The sequence below is a fragment of the Stigmatopora nigra genome, chromosome 4 (genome assembly GCF_051989575.1).
Source record: "Stigmatopora nigra isolate UIUO_SnigA chromosome 4, RoL_Snig_1.1, whole genome shotgun sequence".
Lineage (NCBI taxonomy): Eukaryota > Metazoa > Chordata > Actinopteri > Syngnathiformes > Syngnathidae > Stigmatopora > Stigmatopora nigra.
In genome coordinates, this window is record NC_135511.1 from 2,011,817 (window position 1) to 2,032,382 (window position 20,566).

The 20,566-nt window shown below is 41.6% G+C and overlaps 2 protein-coding genes across 9 annotated transcripts in view; one reads left to right on the top strand and one right to left on the bottom strand.

Moving 5' to 3' along the window:
• The window catches only part of LOC144195235 (membrane-associated phosphatidylinositol transfer protein 2-like), a 32,625-nt gene extending 24,081 nt beyond the window's left edge, over positions 1-8,544 (top strand). Inside the window, exons 7-8 of one of the 5 annotated variants that reach the window (XR_013326062.1) lie at positions 1,479-1,583; positions 1,677-1,754. Coding sequence is in view for 4 of the 5 variants with exons in the window: in XM_077714720.1 (XP_077570846.1) it covers positions 1,734-1,801 (68 nt within the window). In the remaining variant the exon portion in view is untranslated. Of the gene's footprint in view, positions 1-1,478; positions 1,584-1,676; positions 5,553-6,888 lie in introns of those variants that run through there. The other 4 variants (XM_077714720.1, XM_077714719.1, XM_077714718.1 and 1 more) reach the window with 4 other exon arrangements.
• A 669-nt stretch (positions 8,545-9,213) lies between these two features.
• hip1rb (huntingtin interacting protein 1 related b) overlaps positions 9,214-20,566 on the bottom strand; it is a 38,508-nt gene continuing 27,155 nt past the window's right edge. For all 4 annotated transcript variants that reach the window (XM_077715724.1, XM_077715727.1, XM_077715725.1 and 1 more), the window contains 11 exons: positions 18,720-18,856; positions 18,542-18,652; positions 13,076-13,134; positions 12,320-12,350; positions 12,193-12,255; positions 12,013-12,113; positions 11,625-11,730; positions 11,440-11,563; positions 11,316-11,377; positions 10,532-10,756; positions 9,214-9,673 (listed from right to left, as the gene is read on the bottom strand). In XM_077715724.1, the coding sequence (XP_077571850.1) occupies positions 9,665-9,673; positions 10,532-10,756; positions 11,316-11,377; positions 11,440-11,563; positions 11,625-11,730; positions 12,013-12,113; positions 12,193-12,255; positions 12,320-12,350; positions 13,076-13,134; positions 18,542-18,652; positions 18,720-18,856 (1,028 nt within the window). In that variant the 3' untranslated portion in view covers positions 9,214-9,664. The remainder of the gene's footprint in view (positions 9,674-10,531; positions 10,757-11,315; positions 11,378-11,439; positions 11,564-11,624; positions 11,731-12,012; positions 12,114-12,192; positions 12,256-12,319; positions 12,351-13,075; positions 13,135-18,541; positions 18,653-18,719; positions 18,857-20,566) is intronic.

Here is a 20,566-nt window from a genome sequence, read left to right on the forward strand (position 1 = left end):
ACCCCCACGCATCATCTGCATGTCACACTCATGACCGCCGCATGTCTCCTGCATGTCTCCCACGTGATACCTGCGTGATTACCACGTGAAAGCTATGTGAGTCCATTCTTACACATAAACTCGAATACCCCTCTATACCCTTGCTATTTGGCTGGAGGCATCAATAATCGAAAAATGATAAACCCCCAATCCCGAAACCATTTTACATAACACATGCACTCATTTATAACTTAACTCACTTTACCCTGTCACACATACACCAGCTTAAACATACGGAGACACGCTAAAAACATGTTTTTAAAAAAACTTAGTTTAGTTGTACTTTATTTAGCCATTTTACATTGCACTCACATAATCATCACCCACAAATCTATTAAAGTCCTCATTTTCTGTGTCCGAATTGAACAATTGTCCTAATGAGTCATCGAAAACGCTGAGTTTTATAGATTCGTCCAGGCGGCCACAATCCATTTGCAAATAGTAGCTAGTGTAACTAGCCCAGCGCTGCCTGCCACCCTTCGTAAAGTTGTGTTGATGCTGATGTCCAGCGGTTTTCAAACATCTGTTGTTAGTGCCTTTGACAAACATGCAAGCAGACACGTTTATCCAGGCGGCCCCAGTCCATTCGCAAATAGTGGCGTAACTAGCCCGGCGCTTTAGTTAAGCCTCCGGGAATGACGGGGGAGAACGCTCAAACAGCTGTGAACCGCTCACAGTCTGTCGTCCTCGCAATTGTCTCTGAATGAACAGTGGGTCAGTCTTTATATAGGAAGACAGGGTAATATTTCTAAGACAGTGATGTAGTTCAGAGTTTATGTAAACAAAACTTTGGGTTAATATGCTTAGACATTTGCAGTTTTAAGTTGTATGCAAACAAAATATTTTTATAGCTCACACAAACTGCCGCAGCCTATCTTATATTGCGCGATTCGAACAAACTGTTCCGAAGTGAGTTGGCCACATCGCACAATACAAGGAAACAATTGGAAACCCTGTTAGCCAGCCTATATTACATTTCGCGAGGCAAACAAAAAATTCCAAGGCCAGCTAGTTAGCTGTCTTACATTTCGCGGTGCAAACAAACAATTGCAAGACCAGCTAGTTAGCCTATCCTACATTCCACTCTCTTAACAAACAATTGTAAAACGAGTTTGGCCACATGGCTCGACATGAACAAACAATTATTAAGCCAGTTGGCAGGTCTATCCCACAAAAACGATGAGACACCCCCCTATACAACACACACACACACGAGCACTGTTAGAATTTTATTCCTAAATCAACATAAACTCAAGTTAGTAATCTGACTCCAATTTGTGACCTTACCCAACTGGCACTCATCCAACAATATGTGCGCTCGTTCTGCAATAGAAAGGTATCAGGAAGCTGGCATTTTCACACACAAGTGGATTTATTCCTGCACCTGGGTCTCCGGTCCCTCTCAGCAATGCTCTGTATGCCTCTGTTGCCACCAGCAGACGTATCGTTAATCCGAGTTGTCCAGCAATGACTCTATACTACACAATATGCAAATGACACAGCAACAAAGGCATCCTGGCATTATTCTACGTGGCGGTAATCAGGTATGGGTGATGTTGGGTTTATTCTGTATTACTATTATAAATATAGTTGTATTAAGTCATTTCTTTGTTAAATCATTCTCTTATTATTCTCAGTGTTGCGAGGTCACCAATAACCGCCAAGTCATCTTTAACCTGGACTGCCTGTTCCAGGATGTTTATACAAACAATTCACGCAATCTGGAGTTTTCGACGGGGGCGCCTGGATTCTCGGCGGTTGAAGACTTTTCCTGCTGGAGGGAGACATCTGACGGATCTCGGGTAAGTCCACATTAATGTCTGCATGTTGTGACGGTGTTTCCAAATGCGTTAAAGGGACATTGAATGTGAGGTCCATTCTGGGCTGGATTCGCGTCCTGGGTGACGGCGACAAAAACCCTGTGTTTATACTAGTCAATGGCAGGTACATTTTTGGGGCTGGAAAGTGTCCTGTTTCTCAAGGGTAGGCACGAATATATTGTAAATGTTGTATGGTGTTTGTGTGGTTTCTGCAGTAAAATTAAGATAAGCCTAGGAAATACAGTCGAAGGGGTAATAATAATAAAAAATATTTAAAAAGTTAACTGTGTGAGGCACACAAACTCACTAGAAAAAAGTAAAATATGGGAAACACGTGTTGTAAGGCGGGTTTGGATGACGATCCAAAAAATACGTCTAACTTGTAAGGATTGGAAAAAATTGGAAAGACAAAGCGCTTTAAAAATATTACACAGCTATATTTATGGATAAATAAATATGGGTTTGCTGGCCAGCTTAAAATGCATAAAATGCAGGATAATATATGCACTAATGCATAGAGGTAATATACATATATAAATAATATGTGAATGGATAAAAGTGGAACAGCTTGTTCCACAGACACTAATGGCGAAATAAGGCCGGGGAGAAGTTAAAAATACTATTTTGGGAAAATAGTGGGGGCTCCCTCGGATAACGGGGATATATATTTAAGACCGAGGCGGCGGGAAAGTACTGTTTGGTAAGGAAAAATAGCGGGGCCTCCTCGGCTGACGGGGAAAATATTTATCGAGATAGGTGACGGGCGCGGAGGAAGTTTAACAAAAATAGAGGGAGAAGAGATGGTGTAAAGTTCGACAAAAATCAGAGATAAGTTGCAAAAAAAATGGGGGTATATATATTACATGATTACCCAGACTAGAGGGTCTCTGAAAACAAGGAATGTCGGCTTAGAATGATTTGGAATGTGGATTTTGGATACGAGAATGTTGTGCTAGAAAATTAATGGAGACACTGGTATTTGATTTGGTTAATCCAGGTATGACGTTTTGTGATTACAATTTCATTGGGGTTTTTGTGATGCTGGGGCTTGTATAACAACAATTAGAATGGTTATTTCCAAGTGCTGGTGGTGCTTTGTTAATATAACCTATATGTACTGTCAATTTACAGCAATGTGATGGCTTATTGCAGCTTGGGTTTTGATCCCGTCCGCTAGCGGGAAGATGGTGTTTAAAAAGACAAAAGAATATATACAAAATGATCATTTAAATGTTTAGCAGGGAATGTCACCTGTGTTTTTATTATGCTCTAGACTTGCCAAATAATGTGTGGACTGCGGGAGAAGCGTTCTGGTGCAGCGGCTGCTGATTAGATGGGCACAGGAAAAAAAGAGGCGACGTTTCAAGTGTTGACTCGCTGGTTTGTAAACATAAGATAACAATGCTGCTTTCGCAGCAAGAGTGGAGGTCATAGTTAGCGGCTTATGGTGTTTTCTGTTTGGACTTTTCAGAATAAGAACAATACATGGTCTGCAAGGAATGCAAGGTTATGCGAATGCTTTCGCATTCATTTTTTGGGTTTTAAAATTAAATGTATATTAAGAGGATAGAAAATCTGTTTAGTAAAAGGTTGATTTGGTAAAAAGCTTTGGATTTGGGAATAGACCAAAATAGTCATTTTTGAGCAATTGTGGATTTCAAAGGCCTCTTAGTTAAAGGAAACTAGCTTTTGGAGGATATAATAATATTAATACTATTTCTGAATATTTTGATTGTTCAAAATACTTTAATCCAGGAGGTTGGCTGGTTAAAGAAAAGGTGAGGATGACAACATTTACAATATTATGGTATATTGGTGACAATAAGGTTTTTAAAACATTAAAAATTGAAATTGGGAAATGCCTAACAAAAGGTTGATTTCTCTAATTTAATTGTTGTAGATTTTTGTTTTGGTAACAGGGAGCTATGGGAAATGACTCTTGTCTTAAGTAAACATCATATGAGGTGATTTACAAAGTATATCTTAGGTATTGAGAGTTATTTGGCTGTTAACAACATCAGATGGGAAATTTACAATGCAATAGTGGCATGAGAAAATTCATGGCATTCATCCAAATAATTAGGTGAATTGTAGATAAAATAATTGGTTTGGGATGAGCATATTTTCCCTAAGAATGGAGTAACATGGAATGTTTTTCAAAGTGCACTTGAAAGAACATTGTCTGTTGTCCTGGCGGGAGGAAATGTGCTTTGTCACAGGTCATATTGATGACTTTAAGGATATTACGGATTGGATAAGCATTGGTCAATTGATACAACCAAATAACGTTGCTTTTTACTGCTTTAAGGGCATGCAAATTGGTGAGAACTTTAGCTTGAAATTCCTAACATTGCAACGATGGGGTTAATACGCCTGAATGTTACAGTGATAACGAGTGGCAATAACAAGCTTAGATAAGGGGGGAAAGGAGAAATTCTCCAAATTCCAAAATCTGGCTTAGAAACAGGTTATGTTAGTCGCTTTGGGTTTTGACAGGATGTGTTGATACATGAATTCTGGGAAATTTTGGGAAATTGGGAACCCCATATCTAAAACAAATTTGAGACAAATGTGTAAATAGGCTCTATTTGGCGCTGGATGCCCAAATTCTAGTGGGGCCTTTCATGTTTTGAAACAAGTGACGCTTTAGGTAGATGGGTTGTCTATGAACAAAATGGGACGGGCAAAATTTGCTTACAAATTCGCCGTGTTATCTTGGTTCATAGAATTTGGAGTCAAGGCGACGTAATAAAGGCCATAGGCGTCATGTTGTATAAAATAGGCGTGGATGAATTTGTTTTACAAATGGGGGAGATTATCTTATCACCTGAAAGAAGTGGATACAAAATTGGATGGCCGCATTAAAAGGTGATTGGCATGCTATTAGAGGGAATTGGGATTTTCCAAAAACCTGATAGGGGGCCATTAGGTCATGGCGGCTGTGAAAATAAAAACCTTAGATGTGAAACTATTGCCACCTCAATTCGGGGAACAAACAACTAAACTGATAGCATTAAAAAGGATATAACTTTGGGTGAAACTTGAAGGTAATTTTTTACAAACGGTTAAAATGCTAGAGTGGGGGTGTGTATATTAAAGGATCTACTAATGAATGCGGGGTGGATCCAGACTTTCCGGAATGTGGGGTATTCATGGCGTCCTCGAGAATTTGTGGATTTTCTCCGGGTACTCCAGTTTACTCCCACAAAATGAAATTATGGATGCTACACTGGTTGAACACACTAAATTCTTCTGTTTATGAGTGTGAGCGTGAATGATAGTTTGTCTTTTTGTGTTTTTTGATTGGCAGACCACCGAGACATAATCTACCAATAAAAGATCAATAAAGAAAATAATTTGGGCTTGAGTCAAGGGAAGACCTATGTCTCGACAAGGGGGAGGTGGCCTTGCTACAACGGCACTACAAGGCTTAGGGTTTAAATCTATATGCATACCCACATATCCATTTAAAAAAAAAATACATATAGATTTTATTTTATTTTTATTAGATCATATGGATATCATTCCACGATATGGAATTCCAGAAACTATTTATAGTGATAATGGCTCCCATTTTGTTAATATAATAGTTGTCTACCATCCACAATTGGCGGACCTTATATGAAGTCCTGTTTGGTAGACCTTACAAATTGTTATTATTCACCACACAATGACAATTGGATGATGAGGCGAATCTATCAGAGAAAAAAACGCACACACCAAATTTAGGCTATCAGAGGGAGATTTTGCTTCTCAACAGGAAACGGACGAAGCGACGGTGATTCTTGAAGACTGGATGCTGATAAGCAGCATAAAAGAAGAAACATCGGAGCAACGCAAAGTGGGAGGGTCCTTGTTACTGAAAGGGGACACGGATGCACCTTTCCCACAGTAAGAAGGTTGTCTAAATTGAAACGTTTCAAGAGGAAAACTCCCTAAACAAAGACAAAAAGTCATGTTGAAAACAATTATTGCTTTTGGGGCAATGAGATTAATGATGATTGTGATTCTATTCCTTTCCACAGTAGGGTTGTTTTCTCCAGTTGGAGAAAAAGGCGGAGGCGTTTCAATTGAGGATACACCTTCTTACGGGAGGGTAAACCGAGAAACATACACATTTACATTTAATTAACATTACCTACTAAATCAAATTTCCAAATTGAAAATATATATTTGGACTCGGCGACGTCCCGGTTGCCATACAAAAAGAGATGGTGGGAAATATGTGTGGTACATTAACAGCAAAAAATTGAAGATTGGGAAAAGCCTTGTTGCAGAAATTGGTCAAGATTGGAAAGCTTGGACTGACATATTAACCTGTGAAATTTATTTCTGAAACAGGGATTTCCCAAACGGGGGATAATTGGGCGCTGTTAATGGAGTGTAAAGAAGGCAAGCACTATGTGGAGCTACTTTGGTAAAAGGGTGGTCTCAATTGAAACATTGAGGGGACGGGGAAGATAAACTTTCTGACTTAATAAAATACGGGAAACACCAATATTAATTGAAAAGATTATTGCTCAGCAAGCAATACCATAAAACTATAGGGAACTCTTTTATATTGGGTTTGACGTCTCCATATGGTTTCAATTGAGACTAAACCATCTTACAAAAGATTAGGATAACCTACCAGACAAGGGAAAAAACGATGGGGTCTAACAACTCCCTCAATCACCATTCTTTTGGGGAAAAGTGTTTTTACAAATGAAAAAACGTGTCCTACTTGGCAAGAAAGAAAGAAAAAAAAAATATTGAAACAGTGTTTATCCTGTTACGCAGTAAATAGGAAGTCAATTTTTCCACTGTTTAATCATTTTACCTGCTTAAACCTTACAGGGCATGGTCTGAAGCTGGGGGCGATAAATGAGACGTGGTGTACCGGCGTTCTAAAACAAACTACACCCCTGATACCACGTTCTGGCCTATGGTGGCGGGGTGGTAGATAAATTATACGACTCCTGCCGAAACGCGGCAGGACTAGGTACTTTGGTCTCACTGCTCTTACCGGTGTCTGTTTTTCCATCCACAGTGGAGGAGATACAATTGGCGGCTCAGAATTCGGAGGTGAAGGGTCGACCCTCCCGACATCGTCGAGAGGCATGGAGCGAAGGAGATCCAACATACATTGATGCGATTGGCATCCCCCGGGGCGTACCAGATGAGTATAAGCTGGCTAATCAGATCGCAGCAGGTTGGGAGTCTATCTTCCTTCTAATCACCCCAAACAAAAATGTGGATAGAATAAATTACTTACATTACAATGTCCAAAACTTGGAAATTATACTGAACAGGGATTTGTGGCCATGAAGGAACAACTGGCAGCTACCAGTCTGATGGCGTTCCAGAATCGCATAGCGGTGGATATGATCCTTGAAACAGGGGGCGTGTGTGCAATGTTTGGAAAACAATGTTGCACCTTCATACCGAACAACACGTCACCCAGTGGATCTCTCACCAGGGCCATTACTGGCCTGCAAACACTGAACCGCAATATGCAAGAGCACTCTGGAGTAGATACGTCCGCATTGTCAGATTGGTGGGATAAGACCTTTGGAAAATCTAAAGATTTGGCTACATCCTTCGTGGTGACTATAGGCACAATTACCGCTATCCTAACATTGTGTGGGTGATGTAGTATCCCCTGTTTGCGCTCCTTGCTAAGCCGACTTATAACTACTGCAATTGCCCCTACAAATTCTAAAGTACATGAGTTGTATCTTATGGGACGGTTTGGGGAAAGCAGTGAGGTCCAGGAGTACGGTAAATCCGAGAACCAATTGGACGAATATGATTATGTTCTTTCTCTTTCAGACCAGCCATGGGAGTAAGGAGTAGGCGGGAAAAATCACAGTCACCCGACATTACCATTTCGTGATTACTAAGAAATGATTAATAACATACATATTATAAAAACGGGGGAATGTTGGGTTTATTCTGTATTACTATTAAAAATATAGTTGTATTAAGTCATTTATTTGTTAAATCATTCTCTTATTATTCTCAGTGTTGCGAGGTCACCAATAACCGCCAAGTCATCTTTAACCTGGACTGCCTGTTCCAGGATGTTTATACAAACAATTCACCCAATCTGAGTCTTCGAGATTCGGTGGTCCCTTTTGTAACGAGGCCAGGGCTATTCGGCCAATAACAAGAATGTTGCTTCTGTTATTTACAACATAGTGACGCACTTTGGGTTTTTCTTTATGTAATTATTATATGATTCTTAGGTCAAGGAAGGCATAATTGTTCTAATCTAAATGTTGTTAGGTCTAGTCTCCTGTTTTTGTTATTGGTAAAATACTTTGATTGTCATTGTAGTTCCAGATGTTGTTTTTACTCATACGTGATGGAATGATCAACAACTCTGTAAATTGTTTTGATTCATGGCAATAAGAGTCGTACGAAAATGTCTATTCGGTGAGACGTTCGGAAGTTGTAGGAGAAACTCTGGCTTGCTGAATCTCCCCTCTGAGGTTTTTATCCGTGATCCATTCTATTTGATTAAATGTCAATAATTGAATAAGATGTCTGCCTGCAGTTATTGATAATTACAAACCAGGGTAATTATTAATGAACCTAACAGGTGAACTTAGCTTTCTGACAATTTTGATAAGTCAGTTATTTTGTGATTTTAAAAAAGGGGGCAATTACTTTTTCCCAATGGGCCACACAAGTTTGTAATTTTTTCACTCTATGTAAATAAAATCATCATTAATAAACTGCATTTTCTCTTTTTTTTGGCATATGAAAATTGATTTCATGGTGTGTATGATACATTTGCCAAGACCCCCAAAATCGGGAAAGGGGCATTTCATTTTTCACGCCATTGTATGGTCATTACCATGTTCATTATGTACTATCCCTTTATTAAACAAATCTTCCTCAAATATTCGAGAAAAAGCATCTTTGCCTCATTCAAATTATGCAAAAATTGTCTCAACGTCTAAATATCTAAACTCCAGTGCATTCACTTTTGTTAATAAAGGGCTTGTAGTTTTTTTAAATGGAAATTAACTAAATAAATCTTCTAAGATAAAACATCAAAATTGCAAAGAGTGCATTTACCATCAGTGTTCAGGATTTGCTTTAAAGATATCTGCCGCCAGTTAGCATTGTGAATGGGTACACTATCTAGACGCAGAATTTAAGATGTCGTATTTCAATGCAAAAAAACATGTTCTATTCGGGCCAATACGGTATATCAGAATGACAAAGTACTATCAATCAATCTCAATCTATCCATACATAATTTTCAGTACAATTGACAGTGAAGTATGAATTGCACGTTTAACGCCATCGATGGCAGCCAAATGAATGCTCTATTGGGGGAGAAAAAAGAAATGATTGCGGCATGAAAGGTTTAAATTAAATGTTTATTATATTGATCAGACATTTACATTTGTTTACAAAGGAAAACTTTTACTAACATTTCCAGCTAGCTTTCAGCACAGACGAGAAAAAAATCAGAAAAGAATGCAACAAACCAACAATTTCATAAGTAGCCTGTATGAAAAACTCCCAGAGTTCTAAACGTCTACATTCATCAATTCAAAAGCAACTACATGTCATTAGTAATGCTTGACATGGGTGATCATTAGGATCAGTAAAGCTATGAGTCATCAGGAGTTACAAGTTTTAGTATTGCAAAATTGATTGGGCGACACACTGGTAAAAGAAGGTTGATTGTGGTGCGTTCAATATGGTGTGGTGTTGAATATGAAGAGAACAGCAGGATTGTCAGTTAGCAACTTCAATGCAACGATTGACTCCCCCCTTCTTTCTTGCTGAAAATGATGACGCAGGTCTCATTTGAACTGCAAAAAGATAGCATACAGACCATTAAAAAAAAACTGTACAAAAGAATAAGTATAAAAAAGAACACAAATTAGGACACCAAACATACGAAATAATGAAACATATGTAAAAGATAAAATGAAAAATATAAAAATGATTCATAAGAGGAAAAAGACATGTAATGACCATACTAGACGTCAAATGTATTCAAAAAGTGATGACTGGCATTGAGTGATCATGTTTCAGTGCCACTTGCCAACGAGAAGTAATATACACTCCTCGTATCAGCGATCGCTCTGGCATTCCGGCTGACTGACTGAAAAAAAACACTGAAAACAAAAAGCAACGCTCCGACGAGTGTTCACAGATATCTGTTATACATGAAAGAGATGCAGCAAAAAAAGACGCTACAATGATAAACAGCATCTCATGACTTGGCCACCTGGCTTTCTCCCATCTTTTTTCTCGTATCGAGAGTTAATTATTGGCTCGAAATTGTCCTCGTATCTCGAGCTGCTGGTATGTAAAGGTGTCGTATGTAGACGTACCACTGTACTTCTGAATCTTTAGGGGAAATTGTGTACTAACCATATTTGGTGATCACTGAACTGCATTTTATGAAATAGAATGGCCGAAAACCACCTTCTCTAGATCAGCTTAGTGTTTGCCATTGACAAACGACCAATCAATTTGAAAATGAATAGGATGTCTGTTGTCATCAATGCCAGGTAATTGATTAAAAACAAAATACTTGGTACGAAAATACAATTAACATATAGCAAAAACTTATATCTAAGAAAACAAAAAACTAAAATACAATCCAAATTTGAAATTGTCTAAATGAATCAAACCATCAACAACATTTTTTAAAAACCTACAGGAGACTTGAGCAGGACGCTGGGTTTCTGGGCGAGCGTGGGCTTCTTCATGAGCGTCGGCTTGTGGAACTTGGTCGACTGGATGGAAACCAGAGAGGAGGGTTCGCTGTCGTCGATGTCCAGCTGCTCAAACGGCACGCCAGCCATAGAGTAGTGCTGCTTCCTCAGCCCCCCCAGGCGAAGACGCTCATTTTCCAGCAGAGACTCCAGCTCCAGCACCTTCACCTAAGAGGGCGAAAGCACACGTTGTTTGCTACTTGAATGCCAAAGACATCAAATATGCATAAAGTGCATGTCTAAAAATCTGTAATAAAATGTAATCCTGTTTGCCATGAGCCAATAGGGACAGCCATTATAGTTTATCAGCCAATTTGTCTCAGTGTCATCTGATGCACAAAATGTTCTCATACTCTCTGGTATAGAAGGACCCAAACACAAAGATAATTTTGTGTTATTTTCATTATGCTGTACCTTTTCAACTTTGCAAAAACAGAATATTTCAGTTAATGTAAAAACATGATAATAACAGTTTGATTTAAATTGTCCTATGCTTGTTTTTATACTTTTTATACAAATTTCACGTGAATCACATTCATTCCGCAAATACTCCGGAAATGGGACAAAGGGACTCCGAAAATGGGGTCGACGGAGGTTGGCAGCTCTGCATACATATATAGCGACTGTAGAAACAAAAATGCCTGCCAGGGAAGTCCAGTGCCTTAAAATGGCTTCCAATTACTAGCTCCCTGTATTTAAATGTGATTTAAATGATTCAAGCCTTTACCTGGGATTCCATTTCTTCTTTTTTCAACTTGATAAGCGACATGCCGGAGAAGTCCATGGGATCTGAAGACAAAGAATGATTGACTCTCACAGGAGAAAAGGCGGTATTCACAGGGCAGCCATACCCTTATCCTCCAGGTTGTCTTGTCCCGTTTTGGTAGAGGCCACCACCTTGGCAGCCATTTCGTTGACCAGGCGAGAGGCCTGCTGGAGCACAGTCAGCCGCTTGCTGTGCCGATCTGCTTTGACCTGAAAGCAAACACGTCGGTTAGAGTTCATGTCGGAATCAGCAATATCGACCATAGCTTACCTTGGAGGCAGCAACCAGCTGCGCCGTACTGGCGGCGATCTCGTGGGAACAGACTATCAGCTCTTCATACTTGCCAGTGTGCAGCACCACCTTGTCAGCTGACTCCCTGCAGAAGAGAAGCTGCCAGCACGAACTTTTTTTTTTAACAGTGCGGGTGTCAAACCAGTGGCCCGAGGGCCAGCTCGGGGCATAAAATTATCAGCTAACAAAAAGGAAGATGATAGATGACCAAATCAAGTGGCCCTTAAAACTAACTTAAAACACCCTTAATGAGACTCCCAGATGTCCAAACCGTTTTATTCGGGAGAGCTGACGGCGAACGAAAGAATGTTCATGTCAATGACAGACAATCAGTAAATGGTGGCAGCTATTAGGGCACTCAACTTACACCATCTCTGTGGCCCCCCAGCCCACGGCCTTGGCGGCCGAAATGAGGCCCTCAGTCCAGCGCGAGTTCCTGGCGTAGAACTCTTTGATGGAGGCGGCGCCCTGTGAATAACGTGAACAATAGTGAGATAAGGCCACCAGCCTGCCCATAAGACCGCCTGCGACGTCCGAAATAGCTTACCCTGCCCCCCTCCACGATCTCCTTCTGCAGTTCTGTGGAGGCCAGGACCAGCATGCGGATGGCCTACTCCAGACACAAAAAACAGTCAGAGCGTGACAAATGACACTAACTAAAAAAAAAGCACTACCTTCATGAGGTCTGTGCAGCAGTTGAGGATTCTGAAAGAAAATTTTTTGTAAACGATAATGTAAAAAGCTTTCGATAACAATTTGATAATTTTAAACCGTAATTACACCACTCGACCACCAAAGACAACGGGGCGCTGATGTAAAATGAACGCTAGTTCCAGAACAGCGTTCATGAGAAAAGAATGATGAGGAACTGTGTTTTTAGCATGTAAGCGAAAGAGGCTAAAATGGAGCATGAACGCAAGGACAATAACACGGCAAAAATAAGCGACTATGAGGAGGAAAACATCGACTCGACCCACTAAAAGATCTAAGTGAACTCTCTCTGGCGTTTTCTCATTCTTTTTTTTTTTTTTTAAATGCCTCGAACCTGTGCAGCTTCCTTATTGAAAATGTCTTTAACCCACGGTCCTCATTTGAGGACAGCCTGTAATATTTTTCTTCCTTGTTTTACAGTAATCCCTCGATTAATGTATACTAAACATGGCCACGATAAACGAAAACTGCGAAGTAGCTACGGTCACCGCGTGTTACAATTACTTTCATATTTGATTAAGGGGAACCGTAATTTATTTACTTGTTCAAAGAAGTTTGAAGTTTCAAATTTGAAGAAAACAAGATGTGATAGTTATTATAATTAGAGACTAATATTTTTTTTTCTATAGTGATAACAATTTTGGTCATAATGCCGAGCTCTAGATGCAGTATTGCCCAGTGCAGGCCAAATATGGTATCGATTCAACACGAGCACAAACCTTTCGTTGACCTCCAGCTTGATACCTGAAGTGTCTTTTCGTGCCTGATTCATCACTTCCTGTAACACACAAAAGACTGCACATTCATAAAATGTAAAAATAAACTGGGATTGCCATTAACGCGCCACATCACTTGAAGGTTTCTTGAAGGCACGCGTGTTCTCAGCATTGTACACTAGTAACGGCTTAATTTTAAAGTCACCGCTGGCATTAGCACACAAAGCTAGCGTTAAGCGGTCCTTCATGGGTTTGCGTCCCGGTAATGCCTTCTCCTTTGCCAGCGGGTGGGAAAATGCAAAGTCCGCCCAGTGGTCGTAGAAATATCTAATATACAAAAGACATTCAAAATAGACAGTGCCATGGCCACCTGGCTTGGTCGCATCACGAAATTCTGATCGTATATTATAATCAATCAGTTATTATCGTGGTTGGATGATTCACAATGCACTTGCGGTTAATAGAGCAGTTGAATCAAATGTGTAAGCAAGATGCGGAAGCCGTAGCAATAGCGTTTAGTTTGAGGCATTTAAATTAAGTAATTGGCTTTTTTCCGAAATGGTTGCTTCAAAAAAAAGTTAGCCGACAAATTTTAGGATTTCCAGCGCTTACGGAGGTTGTCAGGAGTAAAATTGCGGAGAAGTTGGCGGCCTTGACACAGGATGATGGACGGAGCTCAGGGTTAAACCTTTCATCTCAGAACTGTGAGGATAACATGCGACCAACTTTTCTACAATGCCGCATGAAGGAACACATAATTATGGGATTTAAGGAATCATATACTTATGGTTCATTACAGTAATCCCTCAAATATTATAGATAATGTAGACCAGACATGGCAGAGATAATTGAAAAAACGCAAATTAGCATCACCCCTAATAGTAGTACCATACTACATGTTTTCACGCCTATACAAAAATACAAGTAGACAACTACAATTATCAAGATGTCTATTTAGGTGTTAAATATTAGTTATATGCACCCCCTGATGAGTCATCACTTTATTGTTGTGGTGGTGGGATTTGCGTGTTCCAGTGATCCTTGGGGCTATGTTGTCTGGGGCCTTGTGCCCCTGGTAGGGTCATGCATGGCAAACTGGTCTGAGGTGAGGGACCAGACAAAGAATGGTTCAAAAGACCCCTTATGATGAGAAAGACCAATGAATTCCGGATTCCCTCATCCGGACGCAGGTCACTTCGGCAGCCAGGCCCGGAGAAGGGGCACGGTAGCAAGCGCTTGGTGGCCGGGCGTGAGGTCGAGCAATTCCGGGTTGATGTAGTCGGGCTCACCTCTACGCACAGCTTAGATGCTGGCACCAATCCTCTCAAGGGGGTTTGGACACTCTTCCACTCTGGAGTCCCTCATGTTAAGACGCGCATGTCAAGGAGGTCCTCATCACTTAGGGGCCAGGGGGTTCCGAGTGGCTCTCGAGCTTTGTCAAGCCAGCGTCACGGCCGTATCTACGGCGCAAATCTCACTGCTGGTTCTTTTTTTAAAATTCTTAATAGTTACCACTCGGGGCGGCGCGGTGGAGAAAGGTTAGCGTGTCGGCCTTAAAGCTCTGGGGTCCTGGAATCAAATCCAGATCGGTCCACCTGTGTGGAGCTTGCATGTTTTCCCCGGGCCTGTGTGGGATTCCTCTGGGTACTACGTTTTCCTCTCACATTCCAAAAACCTGCATGGTAGGGTAATTGCCCAGTCTAAATTGTCTCTATGTATGGGTATGAGTGTGCATGCTTGTCCGTCTACTTGTGCCCTGCGATCGGCTGGCCAACGATTCAGGGTGACTCCGGGCCAGAAGGGGGTGCTGGAGTAGGCTTCCGCGATCCTAATAATGTTAAAGCGCTTCAGAAAATGAGATGAGGTTACCACTCACTTGCTGTCCTTGGAAAAGGATATTATGTCCGTTTTCTGAATAATCGCTTCTTCTTTCTTGGCATACCAAATGTTAGATTCATTTATGCCGCAATGGTGTGCTACGCCTTTAGCATATGTAGAAACGTCACTTTTTCAGTCACTATCATCATGTCTCATTTTTCTTGGACTCATTGGATGCCTTAGATCAGAATGGCGAAGTCCGGTCTGTGAGAGCCCCTATCTGGTCTGTTTTCCATATCTCCCTCCACCAACACACCTAAATCAAATAATCTGGATCAGTATCAAGATTCTGGAAAGCTTGCTAATGAGTTGATCATTTGATTCAGGTGTGGTAGAGGAGAGAGGTATGAAAAACAGACTGGATAGGGGCTCTCGAGGACCGGACTTGGGCCCCCCCCCTTTAAATGGTCCAGGAGGCATTTTTAACGGCGACTCAAGATCCAAAGAAATCTGGAATAGGCTTGACTGGGTTTTTCTCCACAGGTGTTGTGCGCGATGGAAAATTCACCCGGCAAAACAGGATAAGGCAAGATGTTGTCCCTCTCTGCCTTTTATATTTTACAGCGGGTCATTCTTCCAAAGTGAAATATTGCTTCTCCAGCGTTGAGTGCCACCCATTCAGCGACAAAGAAGAAGCGGTGCCCTCATTTATGCCTTTTTTTTAGATCATGTCTCCCACTTGCGAGTTCCAGCGTGAATTTTGACATTTTTTAAAACTTAATATAAAAACCGCGATGTACTGAAGCTGCGAGGTGTCAAGTCCAATACTAACAGAATGAATATCGTGCATATTTCTTGCAACACGTAAAAGTGGCCAAAAAATGACAAAAATCTCACAAATGTAAGACATTGTCCTTCATGTATTTCAACGAAGACAGCAGGGAGAGTTTGATGTGCATCAAAACATAGAGCAATTCAGTGGCCATGGCCTTGTATTATACACGTACATCTATCAATGGGAACATGACTGACGTTTCCTGTAACTTGGTAAACTGGTCAGGTCAAGCTAATTGCTTGGTTCACCGTAAGACATTCCCAACCCAGACAATAATAATAGCAAGGAACTTCTATTCTGTGCTTTGCAAATATCCCTGGAATCTAATATTGTATGAAAAAAACTGCAACCTATCACAGTAATTATTCGAAATGCTAAGGATTATTATAAGAAGCTACAATTTTCTCCAAGACGACGCCATTCACGCAGCAGCCAGTGGTAGTAGCTCTGTCCATTCTTATTTGTTTTTCGTGTTCTACAGCCCTTCCATCTTTTTTAAAATTACATTTTAATATTTCTTAATACATTCCTTTTTACTTTACTTTGTACTTTATACTTTTTACAACTTTCCTTGGTCTGTTAGCATGGCTTCTTTCTGCTACTTCTTTTTTGGAACCATTCAGCCATGCCTACGCTGTCATACACATAGGACTAGCTGTCACAATACGCAACAGAAGGAGCAACACCTCAATGCCGCTGGAAATTCGGAGCCTGACAAAAGTGCCGGGAGACGAATTAACGCTTCTGACCAACCATTCCATCATGGGATAAGATGGAAGAGCTGTCAGCGCTTACCAGACCAGAAATGGAGTCGAGGGGCTCTACTCTGCTACTGTTGTCTTCAGCTCCAAACTACAGAGGAACTGTGCGTATAAGCTTGAAAGAGTGACTCTGCATATTCTCTACCTCGGTCACAGTCTGCAGAAGTTCCCCATCTTGTGGAAGACTTCCCGTGTGTGGTTCCAGTTTTTGCTACCGCAACCAAGATGGCGCCGTTCAAGTGGCAGCCGGTGGCAGTAACTCCGTCCACTCTTGCTCGTTTCGTGTTTTCGCTGCTTTTCTGTCTTAATGATTTAATGATTCTTAATGATTCCATTTACTTTGATTTGGAGTATGTGTAGACAGGGTCCAATCCTTTAAATTTCTGGGAGTCCATGTCACGGATAGTCTCTCCTGGTCTACAAACAGCACAGTGGTAGTGAAGAAGGCCCAGAAACGACTCCACTTTCTTAGGGTACTGAGAAGGGACAAATTGGACACCAAGCTTCTGGCAACCTTCTACAGAGCCACTGTGGAGAGCATCCTGACTTACGGCATTACAGTGTGGTATGCCGGAAGCACGGCAGCAGACAAAAAAGCCATGCAGAGGGTGATGAACACTGCCCAGAAGATCGTCGGCTGCTCTCTGCCATCACTAGAAGACATTGCCAATCCCCGGTACCTCAGAAGAGCCGGGTCCATTGTTGGGGACCTATACCATCCTGGACACGGCCTGTTCCAGTTACTTCCATCTGGCAGACGCTACAGGTCCTACAAAGCACGGACAAACAGGCTCAAGGACAGCTTTTTCCCAACAGCCATCAGGACTCTGAACCTGCAGCAACGCGTGGGGAGACAAAGTTGGAAACCTTCACGTGGTGCCTCCTGAGAGGCCGTTCGCCGCGGCCTGCGAATTCCAACAAATACCACTCAGAGCTGCCAACACGGACCCTGGCACCCTACGTTTTTCATCCAGCCGGAGACATTTGACTCCCCCTCACCTCCGACTACCCCCCGGATGAAATAATCCGCGTTCCAGTGGCAGCTCTAGCGCTATCTGAGGGCAATCCTCAGGCGCTTGTAGTGCAACAACAACAACATCAGCAACGCGTGACGTGACGACAACACAAATCCCTTCTATGAAATTAAGTCGCAATGAAGTAACAGGAAGTTCGTTTGGCGTGGATCTGCCTTCCACAGGCTGACTGAGGGAGGGTAAGTATAAAGACTGTGAGAGGTAAGTGATCCATCTTATTCTTGTTGGCATCGGTGAGGCAACTTGCAGTCGCCGGATTGATGGCGCTCAAGGCGGAGAGCTAACAAGTATGAATATGTCATAAATAAATGTCATAAATGTGTCTTGCCTGGGAAGACGAACTTGTGGAGAAGCACTATACAATTTTGTCATACGCTGCTGAGGGTATGATGACTACTAGGCTTTTTGTCAAGTCAATGATGACGACAATGCCTATGTCTGATTTTCATTTTCATTTCATTTTTATTTGCTTTGCACTTTGTGTTTTTGCTTTGTTGTTCTGTGGCCTTTGCGACTGTACTGTGTAACTTATAACTATGACTTTTCCTGTATCTGCATTCTCACCCTCTTGCTACTGTCACAATGAAATTTCCCGAATACAGGATGAATAAAGTTACCCAATCCAATCCAATTCAATTAACATGGTTTTCCCTAGGGCACATTTATATTTCCAACACACCAAGAAAGAAAACAAAAATGGGAAAACAGAGTGAATATTCATTCATTCTTATCTGAATCACTTTTCGGCACAAGGGTCACACACAGGGGGTGCTGGAGCCTATACTAGCTAACTATGAGCAAAAGACAGGGGGCATCCTGAATTGGTGACCAGCCAATTGCAGCACACAAGGTAATAGAGTTCAATTCACGGTCACACTCGTACCTATGGCCCATTTTGAGTGTTCAACCAGCTAATCCTGCATGTCTTTGGAATGTGGTAGTAAACCAAAGTTCAATTAACCCCCAATGGACAAAGTATTTGGGATAGGCGAGCAACCCTTCGACGAATAGTAGCACTTACGTTAATTCTCCGGACAGCCTCCTCGATAGCAGCCGAGGTCGCGGCCATCTCCTTATCTACCAGATCTCCCAGCTCCTCCTGCCGCACATCGGCACCTTTGGGTCGCAGTTCCTACAGATGACAACACAAGTTGAGTCGGCGGTCGCGAGAAGCGGCGGTTGTTTGTCGGACGGCTTACCTGGCCCAGTTGCAATATTTTCTGAATGATGATCCGGATGGAGGCAGGGTCGGCGCTTTTGATCCCGCCCTTGGACTTGAGCTCCTGCAAGTACTGCAGGGACTGAGCAGCACAGCTTCTGCAGTTCTCTGTCAGTCCTGCAGAGGACGCTCAATGAGTCATTTTCCACCCTTTATCTTCTTCCACCGAAATAAACCGTAAAAACGTGGATTTTTGCACATCTCACTCACTGCCATCACAGCTGTGTCAGGTGTTGAATATATGGGGTGGTATTCAATCGGAGTATTTAAGAAAATTGTTATTCACTGTCAGACTGCCCTAGATGTCCAATCAATTTATATCACATACTTACACTTACACCGTTACTTCTGACACTGTTACGTTGCATTAATTTACTTTAACTCATTTCCTGCCATTGACATGTAATATACATCAAATCCTTTTTAACTGAGGTGACATTTTAGGGGATTGAAAGAGATACAGGTCCTGATCTGCAATTTGATCAAAGTAATTTACCTTTACGGCCCGGTAAAAAGAGTGCGGAAGGGGGGCTGCAGCCAATTCCAGCTGTTTTTGGGCCAAAGGCGGGGACACCCGAATCGGTGGCCAGTCGATCGCAAGATACAAGGATATGGACAACAATGCACACTCATACCCATACCTAAGGGCAATTTAGAGTGTCCAATCAGCCTTCCATGCATGTTTTTGGAATGTGGAAGGAAACCAGAGTACCCGGGGGAAATCCATGCACAGAACATGCAAAGTCCACACAGGTGGACCACCCTGGATTAGTACCCAGAACCCCAGAGCTGTGAGGCCGACACGCTAACCACTCGCACCACTGGGCCGCCCTCTTTCATATATTTTACGTTCAATTAAACTACATTACGTTCATTTAAATGATTACTTTATGTCGCATTAGTTTAACTCATTTACTGTTAGTGACAGTCATATACATAGAATCCCTTTAAACTGACATTATGGACATGGAATGATTTTATTTCAGCCATATTGACACCAATAGATGTCCAATCCATTTAACTTATTTCATTTCATATGATTTTCAGTGCCGTTTGTCAAAAGGTGGTTTACATGCTAGACTAGTCGCCAATGAGTGGGAGAACACAGAGACAGACAACCATTCAAACTCAAAATATTACATTAAATTATGTTACATTGTTTCCTTTACAAAGTTGCAGCATTGGCAGTGGTAAATTAAATCAATTTTAACTGGGATGGTTGACATTGAATGACCATGTTTCAGTGCTTTGACAGCTGTAGACGTCGCATACTTTGGGACATTCATCATTCAATTGGTGTCAGCAGATTCCATTTAAAGTAGATTGGATGTCTGGTGTTGTCAATAGCAGACAATAGGTTGATACATTGGCTGCCATTTACGCCGCTAAGAATTAAGCCTTAACTATCTTATTTCTGAACTGATTTTGAAAAGATTACTTTAATTACTTTAATGTCAAATCATCTGCTAATTATTGTTTTTCTGCCATTTACAGCAATAGACATCCAATCTCCTCTTTTGAAGTGGGAGGCCTGTCAGCACATAAACAAATATTTATTTGATGGCAGTCTTCCACTTCAAATGGGTTGGACATGTAATAGTGATGAACTCATTTCGCTTAGTGGCAGAAGCTTTCATTGCCCATACCAACTGGGTGCCCTCGGGTCACGTACTCAAGGTCAACGACTCATCTCATCTTATTTTCTGAACCGCTTTATCCCCATCAGGGTCGCGAAGGGTGCTGGGACCTATCCCGGCTGACTCCGGGCCTGTATCGGTGGCCAGCCGATCGAGGGCACAAGGAGACGGACAACCAAGCACACTCTTA